We start from the raw sequence: 24715 nt of genomic DNA on the forward strand, positions 1-24715 counted from the left end.
GCCGAGGAGTAACTAAACATCTGACACAATGAGCAAGAAAGTGCAGGAGGGACAGGTGAAGTAGCCATGGTGCTAACGAGTCGGCTACGAGCTAAGCTAAGCTAGCGAAACAGTACAGACACAGTGAGTGAATACTTTGGCTATAAATTAGGTAGTGAGTACACAGAAAGTGTGCTTCGGATGAAGCACGTGAAGATTATACTATGAAAGAAGAATGTATTTAAAAGTTGTTAATTAAATTGCTAAGCAAATAAGCTACTCAGAAACACCACTGTGTTTGAGCAGGAACAGGAAGTGATACTCTACCACAGAGCGAGCGAACACCAAGTGACAGCGCCACCAAGATGAATGACAGACAGTCCCTCAAGATTAAGGAGATTGCAACGGGGGGACGATGCTGGGGGAGGGGGAGGTGGTTAATCAAACCTATTAAAATATTTATTTAGGTCATTTACTGAGAACTTCTGAGAACCTTCACAGACATATTAGGTCATTCACCCACCCCAAGTCTCCTGCAGCCTGGGCGGTTGGTTTTTGTCCTGAGATTGTCTTCAGGCTGTTCCAAACCCCTCTGATGTTTTAGTGTTTCAGCTGCTCTTCTATCTTCCTCCTGTAATTTTCCTTCCCTTGCCTTATCTTCCATTTCAGCTTCTTCTGGACAACTCTCAGCTCCTGTTTGTCTCCAGATCTAAAGACTCTCTTCGTCTCCTTGAGGAGAGCCTTTATTTCAGGATTTATCCATGGCTTGTTGTTAGAAAAACACCGTACCTTTATGCTCTCCACATTTTCAGAACCCCATTAGCTTATGTGACAGTGTGTGTGAGAGCCCTCGGACAACCGGCCAATCCTCTGCCACCTCTCCTGGACCATACAGTATCTCTGACTGTGTTATTTCTACATTCTTAATCTGCAAATTAACCTGAGACACCTTTTCTCAGTGTCTCATCAGTGGGTCCGTAGCTGCTCTTTAATACCAGATGTCTCTCTCTGGTCCTGTGTCAGGTCTTTGCTCGATTTTTTCCTGTTTCTTGAGGACATTACTTTCATCTGTTGTAGATTTGTTTTTTTAGGCCTCGCACAACTTCTTCTGTCCAGTTTCCTGTCAAAGTTACCAGATGCCCGTCACAAAAACACATAATTTGTTCCCATTCCTTTGGCATTTTTCACAAATTCAGCAAAAGAGCTCAAAGATACAACTTCAAACTGGTTGTTTGCTGAGTTGTGCTATTAGGAGTTGGTGGGGTTTCTCTGGTGTGGTGTCATGGGTTTGCTTCTGTTTTCAGCACAGGTAGGCGGGGCGGTGTGTCATGGGATGCTGGCACACCGGCCGTACATCAGACGTTATTTGATGGAGCGTTATTTAGGAGCAGCGCGACAGACGTCTGGTGTCGGAGTATTGTCTCTCCTTTACCCTCAGCCTTACCCTCGCATCCCGGAGATCCTCGAACGAGCCTGTACAGCTTGTGTGACAAGTAAGCTCTCCAACTCTCCCCATATTTATTGCCATTTCTTACCGGTTGTTTGGTATCTTCCCCTAAAGTTTCGTTTTTCTTTTTTCCGTAGATCCACCCTGCGTGCGCAGATTACCCCTTTCCCTCCGAGTGTGTGTCAGCCCCCTTCCCTGGTTTCCCTCCGTTTATTTATCAGTGTACATAATCTCCCATCCTGTGTAAATAATTCTGACACTGTAAATAAAGAGCACTTCCTGCATTCCCTGCGCCTCTGTGTGTTCTGCCAGAGAGTCCGTTCACTCTGCATAACATGTGCATCATGTGTGGACGCAACATTAGTTCATCCCTTGAGTTAGGAGCCTCTTTTATGCCTGAATGGGTCAGAGTTGGGTAATCTTCTGAAAGTGGTCGGGTACAAGGACTGGGCTGAAAATGAAAATCAGCCAGCAGTTGACAAAGACTGAAGAACTATGTCTGAACTGACCTGAGGTCGTGGAACGGTTTTGTTGCGTTTTTCAGAGAATCGTTTCTTTATGGTCCTCAAATATTTCTGCTGCTGGTCCGTCACAAAAACATGTTTCCCTCCGAAGTAGAGATGAGAGACAAGAGCAAAGTTAACTGACAGAAACAGGAAGAACGAATTCAGCCAACACTGGAGCTTCTACAGACTGATACCCAACTGTGTGTGTGTGTGTGTGTGTGTGTGTGTGCGTGTGCGTGTGCGTGTGTGAGACCTATCTTGTGTCTCTGCTGGTGGATCGTATCAATGATGACTCTAATGAAGAGGTTCAACGTAAAGAAGCAGCCGATGATAATGAAACAGATGAAGTACAGGTACATGTACACATTGATCTCGTAGTGCGGCTGGTCTTCCACCTACACACACACACACACACACACACACACACACACACACACACACACACACACACACAGTGGTTTTAACACACACACACAGTAGTAATATACCAGTAATAACAGCAACAGTAACAGTACTGATCCAGCGTGTTGTGATATTATTCTGTTATCATATGTTACCTTATATATGTAATCAAAGTAGTTGAATTATGATAACAGCTGTAGGACATATATTATCCTTTAGTTTAGATGGTGTGCTGTGTATGTAGTTTAGTCCTCATTATACTTTTGGGTTAAAAGAACATAATCATTTTTGTAGTTCATTAGATAAGTGTGCATCACTCTGTATCCTTGATCTGCTGTGAATGTGTTACACTGTTTTCTGGACATGCTTTATTGTTGAATCATAAAAAGAAGGTTGTAAGCAGGAGACTTGGTGTCTAGGGCAGAAGAGATAAACCACATTCCATACCCCCACCTTACAGAGAGCAGAAAGACAGGGAGCCGAGGTCATAACTTAGGCGCCGTAAGAGAGAAAGAATGTGAATGTTTAGGCTTTTACGACTAGGTGGGGGCTGCTAGGAGCTATAAGAGGCTGTGTAACCCGTCACCATTTTGAGACTCGCTGTGACCCTCTGCAGGCAGGTCTCCCCATCATGATGGTTCTAATGCTCATAAGTGTTGAATTGTATGGAAATAAATGATTGTCGATCGAGCATTTATACACCGAGTATTGTCCTTCCTTCAGCCCAAAGATTAAAAGAATTGGGAGATTACAACAGTGTATACTGACTTGTCTGGAGTCCACAGCTGCATACATGATGTCCATCCAGCCTGAAGATGTCCCCTGACCCACAATCAACAGAGTTTCATTAGAAAAACAATGAATTCAAGCTGTATTACTAAATGATACTGATTTTAGTTAGCTTGGTTATGTTTTTTCCACACAGTTGATGGTTTTATGCATTCTAACTAACAAGTTAGAGTGTTCACACTGACCATGATCAGCAGCGACAGGAAACCCATCCCCACATTGTCAAAATTAAACGTCCACGTCTTCCAGTTGACCTCAGAGAAATTCTGATCCATCAGTGAAAAGCATTCAGTCTTGTTGTTCACCACGTAAAAGTAGAAAAGCTCCTCTGAAGTCTCATTGTAACAGTAAGAAAACTTTCCTGCAAACAGATTCACTCCTATCACGCTGAAGACAAGCCAGATGACCAAAATCACCAGCAGCATGCTGAACATGGAGGGCAGCGTCACGGCAAGCACCTTCAGCACCACCTGCACACAGACAGAGAGACAAAAAGGTCTTTGCTGTGAATCAGCTCACATCCAGTTAATAAGCTGCCTCCACGTTGGCTCTCCATCCAACAGGACTTTAGTTCTGCCAGGAAAGTTCACTATTAGCTACTGAAAGACCTGAAAACCTGTAAACAAAAACTAAGCAAATGATATACAACGTAAACAATCATTCAACTTGGGGTGTAAATTGTGTGACATGCAACTGGTTTTATACTAGAGCTACAAGGCATTGATAAGTCCTGGTAAGACCAGTCGCCTCTCACACCTCTGTCATTAGGACAGCTACACCCTGGGGAACCCAGTCTTGTGCCTGGCTGAGCAAACGGAGCACAGCCGCCAGTCTGTGGAGTAACCTCCTCAAGTATGGAAAAACTTTCCTCTGAACGTCAAAGGACAGTGTGTTCTTTTTGTGTGGTCATACAGATTTGGGAGGCTGAATAACGGGTTGGCGATTAAAACTCACAAATGCAGACCTGCACGCATTACTGAGACAAAAGTGATAAAGTCCTTCTGCTTACACCAGCGATTAAAATACCTGGGCCACGTCTGTAGGATGGACAACCGAGAAATAAGAAGACAAAGATTGTTTGATGAACGCTCCCCGAGTTGGGTGAGATTGAAGAAACTGTTAGGGATAGATGCCCTGCAAATAAGGAGAATGATGATGGATAGGACAAACCTTCAGTGTCTATGGGAAATAACAGACACACCCTAAGGAGTCAAATCTCCTAAAAAGGGAACACAATGATGAGTAGAGCAAAAGAGAAAGTCACACGAACCCTACAAATCATTTAACAAGCAAAGAATTTTATAAATATTTGATCTTCTTTCTCTAGCAGAAGAGTACACCTACATCCTGCTCGGCAATGTCTGTATCTGTATGAGTGCCTGCCTCACCCTCATGCCCTTGAAGCGAGACGGGACCCTCAGAGTCCTCAGAGCTCTCAGAGGCCGGCTGGTGTATCCAAGCATGTTGCCCATCAGGGAGAACAGAGACACCTAGAAGACAGCACACCGGTGACAATGTGATCCACCTGTCTCTAATAATCGGCTACAAGCCACAGGCCTTCGAGATGGCAGCTGTTAAACATTACTTAAAACCAACCCCTTGTCCCAGCTGTCTTAGCTAATTATAGGCCAATCCCCAGCCTTCATGTTATCGATTCTTGAAACAGTAGTTGTCAACAGCTAACAGATCATCTGCAGAGGAATGGCTTATTGGAAGAGTTTCAGTCAGGTTTCAACTGTAGGAAATCAGGTCTTTACTCTGTCTTTTGTATAATGAATCTGTAATGATCTTTGAATGGTTTCTGATGCAGGGTACTGTTCTGCTATCATTCTGTCCAGTGTTAGTGCAGCCTTTCATACCATTTACCATAACATTCTGCCTGACAGGCTTGAGGTTTAGGCTGGTGTATGTGGCTCTGCCTTAGGTTTTCTTCTTACTTATCTGATAGGACCGTCTCTGTTAGAACAAACCATTGCCTCTGTTGAAGTCATTCTGATAAAAGTTGTCATTGTTGTGTTTAAAACTCTAAACCTTTTCTTGAACTGCGTGCAGATATTTTTCCTCCCCTACATCTAGCATGGTGGGGGATGCTATTAGCTATAGCGTTTAACTGCAGGCACGCTTGCATGTAAGATTCTGGTTTCCTTATTTAGTAATGAATGTTTACTTCCTGCCATTTATGGGCTCACCTGTGCTTGTATATGGTGGACCGTTCAAGGAGTTGAGCCATATACGGGCTGTAATATTGGATTCTTCTCTGGCTTCGACTTGCATATAAAATCTTCATCATATTGCTGTTCATTTCATTTAAGTAACATTTCTAAGTTATTTTTAGACTATTGTAATAACCTGTTTTCCAGCTTGGACAAATCATTGCTTTCTTTCTTCATTCACAGACTCTGGATTTTTTGGTTGTTCCCTGTAAATGACTAAAGACGAGGGGGCACAGAGGCTTTCAGTCTGTGGCACCAAGGCTGTAGAACAGTCTACCACCACAACTACACTTAGTGGACTCTGTGGACTAAAATCTTTGTTTAAACAGGCTTCAGAAGTTTTATTGGAATGATTATAGGTTTATTTATTTATTTTAAAACTACCTGTTTATTTTATTTTATCAAATCTTTTTATTGAATATTTTAGCACTTAATGTTCAGATTTATTTGACCCTTTTGTGTACAGCGACTCTGTGAAAAGTGCTTAATAAATAAATAAACTTAATAAATAAACTTTTCTTACTACTCATAGAGTTCACAGCACAGAAACAGCTTTAGTGAAGGTTACAAATGATCTTCTTATGGCCTCTGACAGTGGACTCATCTCTGTGCTTGTCCTGCTAGACCTCAGTGCAGCGTTCGATACTGTCGACCATAATATCCTATTAGAGCGATTAGAACATGCTGTAGGTATTACAGGTACTGTGCTGCAGTGGTTTGTATCATATCTATCTAATAGACTCCAGTTTGTGCATGTAAATGGAGAGTCCTCTTCACACACTGAGGTTAATTATGGAGTTCCACAGGGTTCAGTGCTAGGACCAATTCTGTTTACATTATACATGCTTCCCTTAGGCAGCATCATTAGAAGACATAGCATACATTTACACTGCTATGCAGATGACACCCAGCTCTATCTGTCCATGAAGCCAGATAACACACACCAATGAGTTAAACTGCAGGAATGTCTTAAAGACATAAAGACCTGGATGGCCGCTAACTTTCTGCTTCTTAATTCAGATCAAACTGAGGTTATTGTACTCGGCCCTGAAAATCTTAGAAATATGGTATCTAACCAGATTCATACTCTGGATGGCATTACCTTGGCCTCCAGTAATGCTGTGAGGAACCTTGGAGTCATTTTTGACCAGGACATGTCCTTCAACGCACATATTAAACAAACATGTAAGACTGCTTTCTTCCATTTGCGCAACATCTCTAAAGTTAGAAATATCCTGTCTCAGAGTGACGCTGAAAAACTAGTTCATGCATTTATTACTTCCAGGCTGGACGACTGTAATTCATTATTATCAGGAAGTCCTAAAAACTCCCTGAAAAGCCTTCAGTTAATCCAAAATGCTGCAGCAAGAGTCCTGACAGGGACTAGAAGGAGAGAGCAGATTTCTCCTGTTTTGACTTCCCTTCATTGGCTTCCTGTTAAATCCAGAATTCAAAATCCTGCTCCTCACATACTCTTAAACCAATAAGGTCTTAAATCATCAGGCCCCGCCTCAGATGGCCCCGCCCCTCCCTGAGCCTTGTTCTGCTTGAGGTTTCTTCCTGTTAAAAGAGTTTTTCCTTCCCACTGTTGCCAAAGCGCTTGCTCATAGGGGGTCATATTATTGTTGGGTTTTCTCTGTTTCCTTAACACTACTGTAGGGTCTTGACCTTATAGTGTAAAGCACCTTGAGGCAACTGTTGTTGTGATTTGGTGCTATATAAATAACATTGAATTGAACTCGATTAAATTGAACTGACCTCATTGTACAGGAGAGCAGTGAAGCAGCAGCAGCAGGTTCATCTTACCCATCCTGACTGTGTGCTGTTAGTTTATCTGTTCAAACTGAAACAACCCCATTTCTTTACTACAACGTCAAATACTGACATCCTGTCAAAGCCGCCCACATCTCAGACATGAACAGCCCGTCCTTTAGCTTCAGTGCCATCACCAATGCTGAGGTGGGTCTATGATCCCCAGCTCCACACATGGTTAAATGCCCCACATCATTTTTCGTTCATTCCAAGATTTAGTCAGAATGCTCTTACTGATACAACCCTCCCCATTTACCCAGGCTTGGGACCAGCACTAGGACAACACTGGCTTGTGGTCCCTCCGTGACTGGCTTTGTAAAATACTGCCAATAATCGGTGCTGCCGATTGTGCTCTTACATCTAGGATGAGGAAGTCGAGCCAGCACCAGAAGCTTGTGAAGTATTTCTTGAATCCAAAAGCGATCCACTTCAGTAGCATCTCCACCAGAAACACGAAGGTGAACACCAGGTCTGCAATCTTCAAAACTCTCTGCAAGACTGGACGATGCCCCAGGTAGATGTCCTCAAAAACCTGTTCACAAACACACGCCTGTTTACTCACAACAAGCAGCATATGAGACGATCTGAGGACAACCACTGTCATTCTAGCAGTGTGACCTTCTGGTTTAACAGACGACCTGCTGTCCTGTTTGTTCTTCATGAGCTCTTCTTTTCTGTCTGTGTTTTTTCCCACCACCCTCCGACACATCCAGGAGATGGCTGCTCCTCCCTGATTCTGGTTCAGATGGAGGTCTCTTTCTGTTAAAAAAAGGATTCTTCCTTCCCACTGTCACCAAGGGCTGCTCTTGTCATCTGATTGTTGTGATCCTCTCTCTAATATTGTAGACTGTGATCATCTGCAACTCTGGCGCCTTAGTGAGGGGATGTTTTGTGTCTTTTAGAGCAGCACCTCTGCAATAATAAGACATAACTTTTCTACCCGTGAACAGGAAACCACCCCAACAGCTCCAAAACCCAAAAAGGTTGATTCAGTTCCTCTGAACGTTTTCAGTGGGAGAAACGTTTCATCATCATCAGGTGACTTCTTCAGTCTCAGCTGACTGCAGGTTTCCAACCTTATAAACAGTAGATTGCACAAGCAGATGACACAACACAGAAAAGCCACCTCGTCAGGCCAGGACTCTGCAGTCTATTCACACCTACAGGCCAGTGGACACTCTTTCAATGATGAGGATGTTCACATCCTGGACAGGGAGGAACGCTGGTTTGAAGGCGGAGCCAAGGAGGCCATTTACGTGAAAAGGGAAAGACCATCTCTGAATGGAGGAGGGGGCCTAAGGGTACATCTGTTACCATCTTACAATGCTGTGATTGCAGCCATTCCCCAACTCTCTGTGAATGGGACTCATGGTTATTGATCAATCGTCTTTGATCAATGGTCAAAAGAATTTGCATATTAACGATGAAGGAACTGACCTCCCAGCCCATTGTTCCTTCAGTGGTGCTAGTTTCAGTCAGTGTGCAAATGTCCTGTTTATATGGTTGGAGACCTGCAGTCAGCTGAGACTGAAGAAGTCCCCTGATGATGAAAGTTTCTCCTGAAAACGTTACGACCAGGTGTACAGATTCAACCTTTGGGATTTACTTACCTGGATGATTGAGCATGCATCAAGACACTGATCCAAAAGTGATTTCAAAAACCAAATCAACTGTCTGTGGGTTCATGCAGGTCGCTATCAGTGCCATATGTTTAGCTCAGTGGTTTCAGTGTGGAGTTAAGCCAGGAAGATAAAACGTGTTCATGTCCGAGTGAGTTCAGGGTTTGAATGTGACATGAATTCATAATGTATATTGTCAAATATGTATTGACAATGTCTGTTTACCAGAGCTGCACAGCTCAGCAGGATGATGAAGACGATGAAGCCCTCAAAGAATTTGTGTTGCACGATGCAGAGGCAGGCTCTCCTGAAGTTAGACCAGACCCTGCCGGTACCCTGGGATGTGTCTATTTCCAGGAACGGACAGCAGATGTAACAGCCTGAAACACATCAGAGGCGTTGCTGACTGATTGGCTTCTGTTCTCTTGATGTAACGGAAACAGCTGCAGTGCAGGAACTTTGATATCATCTCTGTATGTCACAGTTTGTTGAACTTTTAAATTGGGTCTACATCATCCATCAAACTGAGGCACTGAAAACTAAATCATGCACAGAACCAAAAGCTGCAGTTCCTCTAGCAGAGGCTCCAGCAGTGAGCCAGTCCCCATAGATTTAACATGTCCCTATGTTAAAACTTTACAGCACAAATAAACATGTTTACAGCCTGAGACCAAATCCATATCCATAATTTCCCCCTTTCATGACAACTGTAAGAGAGTGAGAGAAGGTTTGTATTGAGCCTTAAAGTTGGCATTATTAGGGGCGGGGCCTCTTTGACTAACAGGTGGATGGTGACACAGGCGGGTGTAGCTGCTAGCTGTCTGCCAATTGCAGTCCCTGAACTGGACCTCTGGACCGTGTTTGTGCTGTTGGAGCCTTTTGGATCATTTTTATTGCAATCATCTGACCAATAATATGGCTGCTGTGAGGTTAACTGGACCAACAGACATTCAAGAACTCTGAGGTCCAGTTTCAGGGACTGAAACTTGAGGATTTTATTTGGATGTTACTGAACACTAATTAGCAGGTATCTGAGTCTGTGTGATCCAAATATGATGAAACATGAACACGTTTACCAAAGCTCAGCATTTACGTAATTACTCTCACTGCCAGAAGATGGAGACAAAGGTTTGTCACTGCAGGTTTAAACTATTTTACATATAATAATTTGATATAACAGTGTGTGTGTGTGTGTGTGTGTGTGTGTGTGTGTGTGTGTGTGTGTGTGTGCTCATACTGTTGCAGCAGCAGTCCTCAGGTTCTGGATGCGTTTCATCTTTACGTTTCTGCATGACGTCACACTGCAGACACAGAAGTTCACAAACATAAATAAACTTTAATGTCCTAGTTACTTTAAAATACTGTCACCGGACTAAGTGTTCACACTCTGAAACCTCACGCGGTTTATGTCTCGGGTCTTTACTGTGTCTGTGAATTCAGGATGGCTGATTTCAGTCCTGTAAAAGTCTGATGATCACCTGCAGCTTCTTTAAACTGTTGCAGTGATTTTAACATCAGCAGCTGCTGATGAATTTCAAACTAAAACCTGAACTTTACACGGTCCAGTCGTCTGCTTTAAACCTGTGTGCTGTGGATGTGTGTGTGAAAGCAGTCTCATCGCTGTGTTTCACTCAATTCATCATAAAGACAACTGCAGTTATGCTGAAGCTCTGATGATGCTGCAATCACATCGAGTGTGGAGAGATGTTCTTCATGCACAGGGATCACAGTGAGGAAAATAGCACTGTGTAATAATAAATACACAAACATGTTTATCTGCTGTTCATACTCGAGGCCGAAGCTGCATCACACATCAGTATTTACTTTTAACATGAAATTCTGCTCTAGGATCAAAAACAGTAGAATCTGCTTTACATGCTGCGTCTCCTTTTCTTGTGCATTTTCAGGCGTCCTAAACTCGATCTCAGCCACAGCGACGGGGGCCTCCCAGGCGGCCATGTTTGTGTGGTTATCATCGAGGGTCAGCTGATCTGAGCTCACAGAGCTTAAGGCCAGATACTCCTCCTTGTTGTCTTTTTCAGTGTCACCTGCAAATGAGGAAAACATGAAAATATTTTCAAATTAAAAGCTCTAAATCTAAAACTTAAAAAAGACACAGAAATCCAAATATGATCTACAGAAAAAAAATAAACCACTAACAACAGAGTATGTGTGAGGATGACCTGAAACATGAAGGCAACACTGCCTCAAACCTGCAGTCTCTCTAATGTCCAGCAGGTGGCGACTCCTCTGGTTGTAAAAGAAACCTGAACATTTGGAAGTATATGGGAAAATGTATTGGCTCAAATTGTGGTCATAAATATTTTGTACTTGTAAATCAGTTTTGTACTTGTAAATCAGGATTTGTATGTGTAAAAAGAATTTGTTTGTGGACTTATCCAAAAAATACGTGTGAAACTCTGCACTCAAGTTTCAAGTTACAAGTGCGCATTTTGACCCTATTTTTCTTCCTTTCATCTGATTGGCCAATGTCATGTCAATCACAAATTTAACTATCCAATCAGAGAACAGATGGGTTTGGCTATTGGGGGGGTGCTTTATGGAGCTTCCGGTCCTTGAAGGGAATAAATGCCCTTTTACATGCCAGCCCAGCGTTTTCCTTCATCACCACGAAGGAAAACAGCCTGTGGTTGTCCGAGTTTTGTGATTTTTGTGTCACAGGTTTACGTGCTCTATACAGGGACCTCCAGAGCCTTTTCAACAGCTCTGCGGACAGGTGGGGGGGGGGGGTTTCTTCGTTATGAATTAGCATACATGTTTTTATTGAATATTTGAAGAACCAGCAAAAAAACCAAAAACTCTTCTAGAGTCAAAGGAGCTTGCAAAGAAAAGCGTCTGGAATTCTTTATGTTGCTTGAAGACGTTTCAGCTCTCATCCAAGAAGCTTCTTCAGTTCTAAGGTCAAATGGTGGAGAGTCCCACCCAGTGGGGGTATCCCCCCAAAGAGGGAGAAAAGGACCCCCTGATGATCCTCTAATCACATGAGCCAAGGTGTGAAAACGGGTGTGGGTCACAATCAGCCAGGGTTTCGGGTGAGCTCATTGTGAAACCTGGCCCCACCCTATCATGTGATTTCCTGAGGTCAGATGGCCCAGGATGTGAGTGGATGTTAAGGCGTCTGGGGAGGGAACTCAAAACTGGATTATAGATGGCAGACAGTTGGTGTCGTAAACCACTGCCTCTGTTCAAAGATGGTCGCTCACAGTGGACATACAGGGAGTGCAGAATTATTAGGCAAGTTGTATTTTTGAGGAATAATGTTATTATTGAACAACAACCATGTTCTCAATGAACCCAAAAAACTCATTAATATCAAAGCTGAATGTTTTTGGAAGTAGTTTTTAGTTTGTTTTTAGTTTTAGCTATTTTAGGGGGATATCTGTGTGTGCAGGTGACTATTACTGTGCATAATTATTAGGCAACTTAACAAAAAACAAATATATACCCATTTCAATGATTTATTTTTACCTATGAAACAAATATAACATCTCCACATTCACAAATATACATTTCTGACATTCAAAAACAAAACAAAAACAAATCAGCGACCAATATAGCCACCTTTCTTTGCAAGGACACTCAAAAGCCTGCCATCCATGGATTCTGTCAGTGTTTTGATCTGTTCACCATCAACATTGCGTGCAGCAGTAACCACATCCTCCCAGACACTGTTCAGAGAGGTGTACTGTTTTCCCTCCTTGTAAATCTCACATTTGATGATGGACCACAGGTTCTCAATGGGGTTCAGATCAGGTGAACAAGGAGGCCATGTCATTAGTTTTTCTTCTTTTATACCCTTTCTTGCCAGCCACGCTGTGGAGTACTTGGACGCGTGTGATGGAGCATTGTCCTGCATGAAAATCATGTTTTTCTTGAAGGATGCAGACTTCTTCCTGTACCACTGCTTGAAGAAGGTGTCTTCCAGAAACTGGCAGTAGGACTGGGAGTTGAGCTTGACTCCATCCTCAACCCGAAAAGGCCCCACAAGCTCATCTTTGATGATACCAGCCCAAACCAGTACTCCACCTCCACCTTGCTGGCGTCTGAGTCGGACTGGAGCTCTCTGCCCTTTACCAATCCAGCCACGGGCCCATCCATCTGGCCCATCAAGACTCACTCTCATTTCATCAGTCCATAAAACCTTAGAAAAATCAGTCTTGAGATATTTCTTGGCCCAGTCTTGACGTTTCAGCTTGTGTGTCTTGTTCAGTGGTGGTCGTCTTTCAGCCTTTCTTACCTTGGCCATGTCTCTGAGTATTGCACACCTTGTGCTTTTGGGCACTCCAATGATGTTGCAGCTCTGAAATATGGCCAAACTGGTGGCAAGTGGCATCTTGGCAACTGCACGCTTGACTTTTCTCAGTTCATGGGCAGTTATTTTGCGCCTTGGTTTTTCCACACGCTTCTTGTGACCCTGTTGACTATTTTGAATGAAACGCTTGATTGTTCGATGATCACGCTTCAGAAGCTTTGCAATTTTGAGACTGCTGCATCCCTCTGCAAGATATCTCAGTATTTTTGACTTTTCTGAGCCTGTCAAGTCCTTCTTTTGACCCATTTTGCCAAAGGAAAGGACGTTGCCTAATAATTATGCACACCTGATATACGGTGTTGATGTCATTAGACCACACCCCTTCTCATTACAGAGATGCACATCACCTAATATGCTTAATTGGTAGTAGGCTTTCGAGCCTATACAGCTTGGAGTAAGACAACATGCATGCAGAGGATGGTGTGGACAAAATACTCATTTGCCTAATAATTCTGCACTCCCTGTAGATGGCTTCTTTCACTCCTCTTTTAAACCATCTGTCCCCTCTGTCCAAAATGTGAACATTGGCATCCTTGAAAGAGTGACCTTTGACCTTTAGATGCAGATGGACTGCTGAGTCTTGTCCTGTGGAGGTGGCTCTTCTATGTTGTGCCATGCACTTGTGAAGTGGCTGTTTGGTCTCTCCAATGTAGAGGTCTGGGCATTCCTCGCTGCACTGTACAGCATACACCACATTGTTAAGTCTGTGTTTTGGAGTTTTGTCTTTCGGGTGAACCAGTTTTTGTCATTTTTGTCATTTGACCTTAGAACTGAAGAAGCTTCATGGATGAGAGGTGAGACGTCTTCAAGCAACTTAAAGAATTCCAGATGCTTTTCTTTGCAAGCTCCTTAGACTACGATGACCTGCATGACTGAGAACCTTCACAGACATATTGCCGTACATTTTGGGAGGAACACCCTTCAACTGGTGCGGGAGTATGAAAGGGAATCAAGGAAACTAGCGGATTATAGGAACCATCTCCATTTCAACCTAAGATGCAGACAAAGCAAAGTTGTTCCTAAGAGCTTGCGCCTTGGATCCACTGTCAGGGGACACAGAGCAGACTTGATTCTACAGAGAGCACAAAGTCAGCTTTTAAGTGAAAGGATAAGACAGGTCCATTTCACTATAGATGCCCTCCAGATCAAGATCAGCCAGACTCTGCAGGAACTGGAAACCCTTCTACCCTCTCCAATCTTAGAAGAGGTTTACAAGTTTGTGGACAAGGCTCAGCGGGCCAAACACTCTAAAGGAAAAGAAAGACAACGCAGGAAATTTCACATCTTGCTTTCAAAAACACACACCCCTCATTCTGAACCTACACAACTCAGAGAAGAAAACACAACTGAAGACAGTCAGAAGAAATGGGTAAAGAACTTTTCAGACCGGAACCTCACTGAACCTGAAAAGAAAGTATTAGCCAAAGGACTCAATTTTGCCGTTTCCCCGCAACAGTTGCCCATAGTGGACCTCATCACAGCCACAGAAACCGCCATATGGATTAATAAATTATCACAGACAGAAGCAGAGCAAATCAGGATGAAAGTCTCAGCCACCCTCTCCAGTACCAAAATCCCTCCATCCAACCTCACAATACAAGAAAAGAAGGCCGTCGCTTCCCTGAGCAAAGACCACAACATCACTATATTACCAGCTGATGAGGGAAGATGCACTGTGGTCCTAAACACTACAGATTACCACACAAAGATTACTACGCTCCTCAGTGACAACAATACCTATGAAGCCTTAAAGTGAGACCCCACAAGCAGCTACAAAAAGAAAGTTATAGCTTGTCTTCAAGACTTTGAAAAGGACAAAATCAATGACCGCCTTACATATCACCACCTTTATCCAGGGGATGCCATACCCTGCATTTACGGACTTCCTAAAATCCACAAAGAAGGGGTCCCACTCAGACCCATAGTCAGTAGCATAAACTCAGCCACTTACAACATGGCTAAACACCTTGCTACCATCCTTGCACCTCTCATGGGGAACACCCCACACCACATCAAGAACTCCACCGACTTCACCGACAAGGTTCAGAAACTTCCCCTGGATCCAGATGAAACCATGGTGTCCTTTGATGTAGTCTCTCCCTTCACTTGCATACCCACCACGGAGGCCGTGGAGACGGTCAGAAAACGACTACAAGAAGACAGCTCCTTGGAGGACAGGACCAACTTCACACCCAATCAGATCTGCACACTGTTAGACCTCTGCCTCACCACAACATACTTCAAATACAACGAAGGCTTCTACAGACAAAAACATGGCTGTGCCATGGGCTCCCCCGTGTCACCTATTGTAGCCAACCTTTACATGGAGGAAGTGGAAAGGAAGGCTCTTGGCTCTTTCAAAGGAAGAGTACCCAGCCACTGGTACAGATATGTAGATGACACCTGGGTCAAAATCAAGACACAAGAAGTGGAATCCTTCACTGCGCACATTAACGCTGTAGATAAGAACATCAAGTTCACCAGGGAAGACACAAAGGACGACTGTTTGCCTTTCCTGGACTGCTCTGTGCACATTGAAGAGAATGGCAACCTCAACATCGAAGTTTACCGGAAGCCCACACACACGGACCAGTACCTCCTCTTTGACTCCCATCACCCTCTGGAACACAAACTTGGAGTAATCAGGACCCTACACCACCGGGCAGAACATGTTCCCTCTAAGCCTGAAGGGAAAAAGAAGGAACACACACATGTAAAGGAAGCACTTAAAACATGCGGTTATCATAATTGGGCGTTCATAAAGTCAGCAAAGAGGCACAGAAAAGAAGACCAGAAACATTTCAGACCCAGCAACGCACTCAGACAAAAACTGGTTCCCCGAAAGACAAAACTCCAAAACACAGACTTAACAACGTGGTGTATGCTGTACAGTGCAGCGAGGAATGCCCAGACCTCTACATTGGAGAGACCAAACAGCCACTTCACCAGCGCATGGCACAACATAGAAGAGCCACCTCCACAGGACAAGACTGTCCACACACAAATTCTTTTTACATATACAAATCCTGATTTACAAGTACAAAATATTTATGACCACAATTTGAGCCCATAAAAATGAGTCTCGAGTTCACCTCATCTCTCAGCTCACTAATGAATTTATGGTCTCAGTCACTAGTTTGAAGTCTTGTTGAGGAGAAGGAAGCACGGGAGGATTTAGGTTGGAACTACAACCCACAAAGCACACAGGTCTGGCCCGGATCTGGCATCAAACTGGCACTTCTGACTGACTGGTGTCATGGCAGTGTGTGTGTCAACCAGATGTGGGCCAGGTCTGGCAATGATGGCACTATTTATGTTCCTATTTCCTATTTTAGTTAGAAGACCCATGTTGCAATGCTATACTGCTATGGTAGCCAACGTTTCAAATGCAGGTTTGACAGGTTTGTGAGTGTACACTTTATCCAAAACCTAGTGAGGGTTTACTCATGTTTACCACTGGGTGGCGGCAGCTCAGGAGATAGAGCAGGTCACCCACTGATCGGAAGGTTAGTGGTTCGACCCTTGGTTCCTCCAGTCTGCATGTCAAGAGTGTGAATGTGTAGGAATGTAGTTAGGAAGCACTCAGTTTAGAGAAAGTGTGTGATTGGGTGAATGTGGCATGTTGTATAGAGCATTTTGAGTAATATGGGTGAGTAAAAAAGTGCTATATAAGAATCAGTCCATTCACTGTCTGAACAGAGTTTTGCCATGTTCATTTCACACCATTATGTTGTTATTACATGGCTTGATTAAGGGACACATTAGGCTGACATCTGGGGCCAGAGCTGAAACTGTTCTGGGCCAGCAGTGTGTTTTCAACTGGCCCGTGGCTGCACACAACTTACACATGGCCCATATACCGCAAAGAATGACGTCCCTTTTTGTGGCCCAGATCAGGTTTGCCAGAGGGAATCCACACATGGGCCAGATCAGGACCACAAGTGTGTCTGCAACTGGTCTTGTGCTGGCCCATGTGTGGGCCACCTCTGGCAAACCAGATCTAGGCCACCAAAGGGACATCATTCTTTGGGTAAGTGGGCCATGTGTAAACACATTGTGTGGGCCAGATCTGGGCCATACTGATTTTGCTATGTGTGAATCCACTTTATATCTTATTACCAATGAGTAGTGAGCAGAGTCCCTCACTGTCGCAGTCAGATCTAACCCTCACTCAACACATACAGTTTGTAAACATCCAGTTTCAGGCTTCAAGACAGGGCTTCACTAAGTCTTAGTCTTAAGTGTATATTTATTTTTCTACTCCTTTTATATCCATTTATTAGGGTTTTTTTGCACTGATGTAACCGGACCCTCGTCGTCTTGTCTTTATATGCTGCACTGGCTGTAGCAGTCAATGCGCCCCAGGGCAGCTGTGGCTACAATGTAGCTGGCCATCACCAGTGTGTGAATGGGCGGATGACTGAATGGAGTGTAAAGTGCTTTTGGTCCATAGGGGACTAAGTAATGCGCTATACAAATACAGGCCATTTACCATTTGCCATTTAGCGGAGATGACAATAAAGTTTAGCTTGACTTTGACTAATATGTTACCTCGTTGTGGCTGTGCCAGTGTTATAGCTACATTCCATGTTAATAATGCAGACCCCCAAAACAGCAATAAAGTAATGGCACAAAACAAGCTCCTTGGATTACTGTGACCTGGATAACTGAGAACCTACAAAGACAAATATACAAACAAAAACCACCTTTGTGATCTTGGTTCTTCCCCCACAAAGTCCAGATACTCTTGGGGATCCAGGTTCTGGTCTGTTTCATGGTACTCTGCAGGATGTTTGTTGTTTTGTCTTCTGAATCCACCAGCTGATCACTGATGAACAATAAATTCAGGAACAGATGTAGGATCTGCAAACAGACCAGGAACTCATTCAAAAACTCCTGATGGACTAAGGTGGACTGGGTCATTCTAGGTTGTTGAGTGTAAAGAGACTCACCAGCAGCTTTCCAACAATCAGGACAATCATGAAGAAGGTCACACACATGCCATCATTCGAGACCTCCATGCAATCCCATAAAGACTCTAAACACAGTCCACACAAGACCCTGAAGACAAGCATGAAGGTGTGGAAAAAGTCTTCCATATGCCAACGAGGAAGCTGGCAGTCATGAGAAATGCGACAGATGTTAGCTTTGTAGTCCGACTGGAACAGCTGCACGCCCGCCACAGAGAACATGAAGACCGTGATGAAGAGAACCAGAGTCAGGTTCCCCACTGAGGCCCAGACGATCTTCAAAAACATGTGGAGCATCGGCCACCAACGGGCCAGCCGAAACTGGACAAACAGAAAGATACGTGAGAACCGATGATGATGGTGACGGTAATGGTGATGTTATACTAACCGGAAGAAAACTGCGCAGCAAAAATAGACCCTCAACGTCAGCCAGTCCCAGCTGCACCAGAGAAATGATGACGAGGATAAAGTCGAAAATATGCCAGCGCACCTGTAACCACGACAACAAACAATCACAAATGTTTCTTTGAAAATGGCAGATCGCTGAACTGTTGAGAAGAAACTACAAATTTGACCTGGAAGTATCCATGCAGGCCCAGTGCGACAAGTTTGATGATCATCTCAGCTGCAAAGATCACACGGAAGACCTGCACAGTTCAAAGGGGTCAGAGGTCACAGGGTAGAAGCATGTTTTGCATCCAATTCATCCAACCATCGGCAGACAGGCGGACGAAAAACCTCGAACACACCGAGTCCCGTGCAGAAGTAGAAGTTCCAACAAAACAATAATTTTCCTGTGAAATGTCACACATGTAAAGGTAGATCACTCTGACCAGGCATCACTGTTACTGCAAAAAGACTCACGGTGTAAATAAACCTCAGCAAAGCTCCCTCTGAATCCCAGCTTATCTTTACTTTTCTCGAGACTTGCCAGAGGTTTATACTGTACCCCCGTTACATTTTTACCTCACTGTGCTGCTTTTCCTCTCAGTCATGCAGGTCGTTTACAGGTTTGTACCGTTGGTTTGTTACCATTTGTGATGTAGTTGCTCTGAGTGGACATTTTAAACCACTCTTGCTAGGTGGCTGAAGAACCCGCTAAAAGCATTCATCACTAAATTGGTCATGGAGGCACATCGAAGAAGAACATATGGTCCCTCCGACTGATCAAGTTTACATCAAACTAAGGGAGCAGAATGGAAAAGTCCTGATTTTGGCCTGCAGTGAAGAAGCTGCCATTAAATTAACCAAGTAGGAGATAACAGGATCTGCAGACACTTCTTCAACACTCACCAGATCAGCGATGACCAGGGTCTCCATGAACTCCTCCATCATAGGGTAATGTTCCATGGCTGTGAAGATGGTGCTAACAATGATGCAGATGATGATGACCAGGTCAAAGAAAGGGTTCGTGATAAAGGTGTGAAACTGCTGTTTGAGCCATCGCCAGCAGCCACAACAGTCCCCCTTCAGGAAGGCGTCAGTGCAGGTGCAGCACAAAGGCCGGTGGTGCTCCTCTGCCTCTGCAACACAAAGCTACTCTGTGAGGCCACAAACTGTGTCAGCATTAAGTTGTCTGCAGAGCCTCGGCTCTTTGTGTTTGTGTACCTGTGACTGCTCTCAGTAACGGAGCGTGTTGTAATGTCCTGTCCCAATGAAGGAAGGTGGAGGTTAAAGAGGTGGAGGTAAATATCTGTTTACCTTCAACGTATTCTTGCTTAGTAGCTCGTATACTGGCAGCTGATTTCTTCTTCTGCAGTGAGTCCTGTTGCTCTGGAGTCTCTGCCCTGCTGGAAGCCTGCTGTCCATAACAAAACACCCAAACTCAGTTATGCTAAATGACGATTTGAGCAGAGCCATCCCACAGTACTCTGAACAGTTTCCAAACAGGGTCATGGCTGACACAATAAGTTGAGAAGAAGCTGGTGAAAGGTTTTTGGAACAGCTGGATTTTAAATGCACACTGGCATCAGCTGCCGACAGGTCTGCAGGATCGGTCACATGCTAGACACAGATGGAAGGATATTTTGATGAAGAATAGGACTTGTTTGATATATGAACAGAACTAAAGCCCGATAATAGACCTACTCGTGTTATTCCAGTACATTTTGTACAGGTGTGGAATGTTTTAGCAACACTGGCAACACCTGGGCCTAGTGTGCCAGTGCTCTACGAAAGCTGTCAGAGCTCAGCTGTTGGTGTGGCTCTCCTCCTAGAGACACACACCTTATGGTTATTTTATATTGTTTCTATTGTGTTGTTTACATATTGTTGTGATTTACATTGCTGTGCTTGAGAGTCGTCATCTACCGGAACCAAAGTCCTTGTATGTGTCTGAGCATATACACGGCCAATAAAGGCGATTCCTTTTGTCGTGGCCATGGAGCCCATCAACCTGCTTAATGAGGCCTGTAGAGTCTGAGGTGGGGCTGTTGGACCTCAGCCACAGTAACTGGGGTTTCTCTGTGGTCTCTCTGAGCATCAGTTCTTGCCGTGAATTTGCTGCAATGCCCAGTGTGGTATCATAATGAATCATTTGTTTATATATGCATAACAGTTATTATTAGTACAGGCGTCTTAAGTTCATGTTTATTTCTCTGGAGAAGCGCACAGAGTAGGTTGATTGTTGAGATAGGGCATTGTGTGTTGCTATACTAGTGAGGCCAGGAAAGGCGGTTGTTAGGCTGAAATTGTTAAATGTTGCCATTATTGTACTTAAATTTGTAAGCCTGGCCTTAAACTGTACGCTCAGAGACATTCTTCTGTTTCTGTTGCCCTCCCCAGCCTGTTGAATGGTGAGGGGGGGCTATAGTGTAACTGTAGGCACATCCTCAGCAGGAAGTCACACAAACGTACCCCCATCCACACACACTCACTCACGTGCACATGCAGACACACACACAAACATGCTCGCACATGCATACACACACACGCAGTGTTTTAACCTTTTGTGACCATAGGGGTTTTTTACAGTGGGTGTTTGTGTAAACTGTGTGTCACACAAAAAAAAGGCTGCAAGCGGGGGCTGGTTCTTTGGAGTAATCTGAGCTCGAGGGCAGAAGGGCTGCCCCGAGATCCTCCCCTTGCTGTAGCATGTGAAAACTGATCGATTGCTGTTCTGTATTTCTTTCTTCACGGGAATCAGTCTGAACCAGCGGGCCTGCTGTAGCGCAGACCCAACAGCGGTATTGAGTCTGTTCCAGAAGTCGAGATAAACGTAAGAATTTAGAAGAAGAGAGGGCTGTAAGTTAGGTAGACGTAAAAAAGTTGCACCTGTAACATGTGACACAAGGTTCAGCAAATAAGAAGCAACTTTATTCCTGTGTGTGGATCATTGATTCCTGCTTTTGTGTTTTTGAAGGTGCAGCACCCAGTCCTGGAGAGAATGTGGTATTGTGTTAGCACACACCTGGATGCTCCACAGCAAACTGACAAAATCTGCTGTTAAAGAGGTGCACACACTTACTAATGACCAACCAATGAACTAAATCTGATTAGATTTGATTAGTATTTGGCTGCTCATTGCCCTCCTAATTCCTGTGGAAGCAGTGAGTCCTTACTGACCTCCTCCTCCTCTCTCCTCTTCAGCACCTCCACAATCCGTCCGAACTCCTCTTCTCTTTGTATGGCCTCGGCATCTTGAGTCTCTTCTTGCTCCGCTCGTGTCATGACAACCACCGCCAAAATGAGACTGAGCAGGAAGAAACAACCCGGGAAGAAGACGAACAGAAAGACGATCAGATAGGATTTTCCTGCAGCTCGCAACGTCTGCAAAGGGACAGACAGGTGAGAGAAACGGATGAGACAACCGGAGTACTGGGAGGAGCCTGCATGTGGTCATCAGTGAGTTACTGACCAACTGCATCAGGCCTTCCCAGAAGTCATGCATCATGAGTCTGAAAAGTGACATCAGAGACCAGAAAAACGAGTCGTAGCTGGTGTATCCGAAGTTTGGGTTACTTCCTGCTTTCACACAGTTGAAACCATCTGGACAGCACCTGAACACATAAAAAACAGTTTGTTTTTATTGTTGTTGTTGTCAGTGAATGAAAGAGACTCATGTTTACTTACTCAGCGTCTGACTGGTTTCCACACACCAGAGGATCAGGATGTTCAGGAATGTAGTAATAGTTTGCTAGAAGACAGACAGACATCCAAACCGTACAAACAGATCATGTTTCACCTTTCTAATTTAAGGGCAGGGGTGGCAACGATGACAGGTGCTGAAGTCTGCACTACAAAGCCAGCTGAACATTTCTAAACTTTCAAATACCAGGATCAATTCTCGCAGAGCCCCAGGTCCTGATAACATCCCTGGACGAGCACTGAGGGACTGTGCTGCAGAACTGTCTTCACGGACATGTTTAATACATCACTGAGCCAGGAAATACTCTCAATAACAGATTAAAGGTCACATTTACGCTGCAATTTTCAGCATCTACATTATTGCGGGTGATTTTAAAATCTGATAACAACAAATAAAACTGTTTTTTGGACTTTTTGTTTTTGGACCTGAAGACTTTTCCTCAGAGGTTCACCTGATCTCACATGAGATCTCTTTCCACTGCTTTCATTGTAATGTTGGAAGAAGACCTGCGAGTCAGCCATCTAACTGTCTTAAAAGGCTAACCGGCCAATCAGGATGTGGTACGACCATCGTACCTGGAGAGGTGGTGTGGTTGTGGAAATCGAATTCTGTCGTGTTTGTGTTCAACGACCAGATGACACATTTGTTCTTCAGGGTTCCCATGAAGAGCTGTAAACCAATCATAGCCAAGATGCTCAGGCAGAACAACGTCAGGATGATGACACAATCAAGCCTCTTCACCGATTGGACAAGAGCTTCGACCGTCTTCTTCAGACCTGTAAAGACAGCACAACGCTGTGAATACAACTCGCACACACACACACAGATACAGACACACCTACACACACAGACACACACACGCACACGCACACACACACCTACACACACACGCACGCACACACACACACAGACACACGCACGCACACACAGACACACACGCGCACACACGCATGCGCGCGCACGCACACACAGACACACACACACACATGCACGCGCACACACGCACACACAGACGCACGCACACGCACGCGCGCACACACACACACCTACACACACAGACACACACACGCGCACCCACGCACATACACACCTACACACACACACATACACACACACACATGCATGCGCACACACACACACACACCTACACACACAGACACACGCATGCGCACACACACACAGACACAGACACACACCTACACACACAGACACACACACGCGCACGCACGCACACACCTACACACACACACCTCGGCTGCATGTGAAGATCTTCAGCAGCAGAGAAATCGTCATCAGCACAGCAAACTTCCCCAAATCTACGAACTGTGACACCAATCTGAGACACAGAGTCATCATCACCACCTTCATCATCATCATCATCATGAAGCAGTGATTAAAGCAGCTGTAAAACATAAAGACACATTTACAGCCGAGCAGGAAAAAGCCAAAGTGTGTCGAGCAGAACATACAGAAGCAAAGCCGGTGATAAGGACGTGACAGTTAGTGTCCTAATATAAATCTAAAAACTATCAGTGACAAAGGTAGAGGAGACATACACAGGAAAGCTACACAGGAAAGCAGAGCAGCACAGCGAGCGTTCAGCTACAGGAGGTTAGCTTGTTACCAAGCCTTAAGAAACATCAAGCGTCTCTGTGTGGTCAGTTTGCTGGGACAGTGTTTGATGTCAGCCTGGATTCAAACACTGAAAGAGTCCCAAACCTAAACAAGGAGTTTCAGTGCCTGAACCAAGGAACAACTAAACTCGAAATATAAGGGTAATAACAAAGGAATGGCCCCGGGGCAGACCCAGGACATCGTGGAGAGATCTCGGCTTTTCTGCTTAGGCTGTGGATGTGGTGGTGAAAGCAGCAAAAAGATAATTTTCATCTTTGCAGCTGGAAAAAGCCCACCTTATTTGCACGGACATGGATCTATAGATATGAGACCACACTGACAAGAACTGTGTTGGTGTAACTGTAAAGGTCATGTCCAGCATTGAGTGGATTCAATCGGTAGATCACATTTCTTGAGTATTTTCTGAGCCTTGTTATTCAGGACTGAGAGGCTCTTATTGTGAAGGCTCTTTTATACTGTTTCCTGTTTTTTGGATCACGTTAATCTGTAACCAACATTAACCCCCTAAGATCCGAACTCTTCCTCGGCATGCATTTTTAATTTCTCTTTGATATTTGGGCATATTGGGATCCGATGAATGTAAAAATAAAGAATTACCAGATTTTTTTTTTTACCTAATTTTTGTTTCTAAGAAAAATGAAAGCCACATATGAGGATATTTGTTTAAAATTTCAATAGAACAGTAGGAGTATAATGTCCTCGTGAGTGGATATCAGGCCGTTGTAGAGCGAAATTGAGTATTTCGGTCTAAATAACCCAAAATTTGATGTCCACACATGTGGACGCCAGGTCCTAGGAGGTTAAAGAAGTGATCAAAGAGGAGCTCTTCCATTAACAAACTCACAGTATAAGCAGTCCTAATTGTACCTCATCAATGAGTAGCTTGCAGAGACACCTTCAGCAGCAACAGCTTGATGTGATCA

At 44.2% G+C, this 24715-nt stretch overlaps 1 protein-coding gene across 6 annotated transcripts in view; it reads right to left on the reverse strand.

Moving 5' to 3' along the window:
* Window positions 1-24715, reverse strand: part of LOC146384673 (sodium channel protein type 4 subunit alpha B-like) — a 64224-nt gene that overhangs the window by 37430 nt on the left and 2079 nt on the right. For 3 of the 6 annotated variants that reach the window (XM_084936722.1, XM_084936716.1, XM_084936718.1), the window contains 20 exons: window positions 23408-23493; window positions 22733-22933; window positions 22142-22205; window positions 21927-22068; window positions 21635-21838; window positions 19679-19871; window positions 19364-19593; window positions 18646-18717; window positions 18459-18560; window positions 18053-18391; window positions 17807-17963; window positions 10643-10815; window positions 10005-10068; window positions 8993-9147; window positions 7507-7680; window positions 4512-4613; window positions 3309-3593; window positions 3103-3156; window positions 2190-2327; window positions 1936-2040 (listed from right to left, as the gene is read on the reverse strand). In XM_084936722.1, the coding sequence (XP_084792848.1) occupies window positions 1936-2040; window positions 2190-2327; window positions 3103-3156; window positions 3309-3593; window positions 4512-4613; window positions 7507-7680; window positions 8993-9147; window positions 10005-10068; window positions 10643-10815; window positions 17807-17963; window positions 18053-18391; window positions 18459-18560; window positions 18646-18717; window positions 19364-19593; window positions 19679-19871; window positions 21635-21838; window positions 21927-22068; window positions 22142-22205; window positions 22733-22933; window positions 23408-23493 (3040 nt within the window). The remainder of the gene's footprint in view (window positions 1-1935; window positions 2041-2189; window positions 2328-3102; window positions 3157-3308; window positions 3594-4511; window positions 4614-7506; window positions 7681-8992; window positions 9148-10004; window positions 10069-10642; window positions 10816-17806; window positions 17964-18052; window positions 18392-18458; window positions 18561-18645; window positions 18718-19363; window positions 19594-19678; window positions 19872-21634; window positions 21839-21926; window positions 22069-22141; window positions 22206-22732; window positions 22934-23407; window positions 23494-24715) is intronic. The other 3 variants (XM_084936720.1, XM_084936717.1, XM_084936719.1) reach the window with 3 other exon arrangements.

This window comes from Perissodus microlepis, chromosome 7 (genome assembly GCF_051167445.1).
Source record: "Perissodus microlepis isolate ML-2025 ecotype Zambia chromosome 7, ASM5116744v1, whole genome shotgun sequence".
In the NCBI taxonomy this organism is placed as follows: domain Eukaryota; kingdom Metazoa; phylum Chordata; class Actinopteri; order Cichliformes; family Cichlidae; genus Perissodus; species Perissodus microlepis.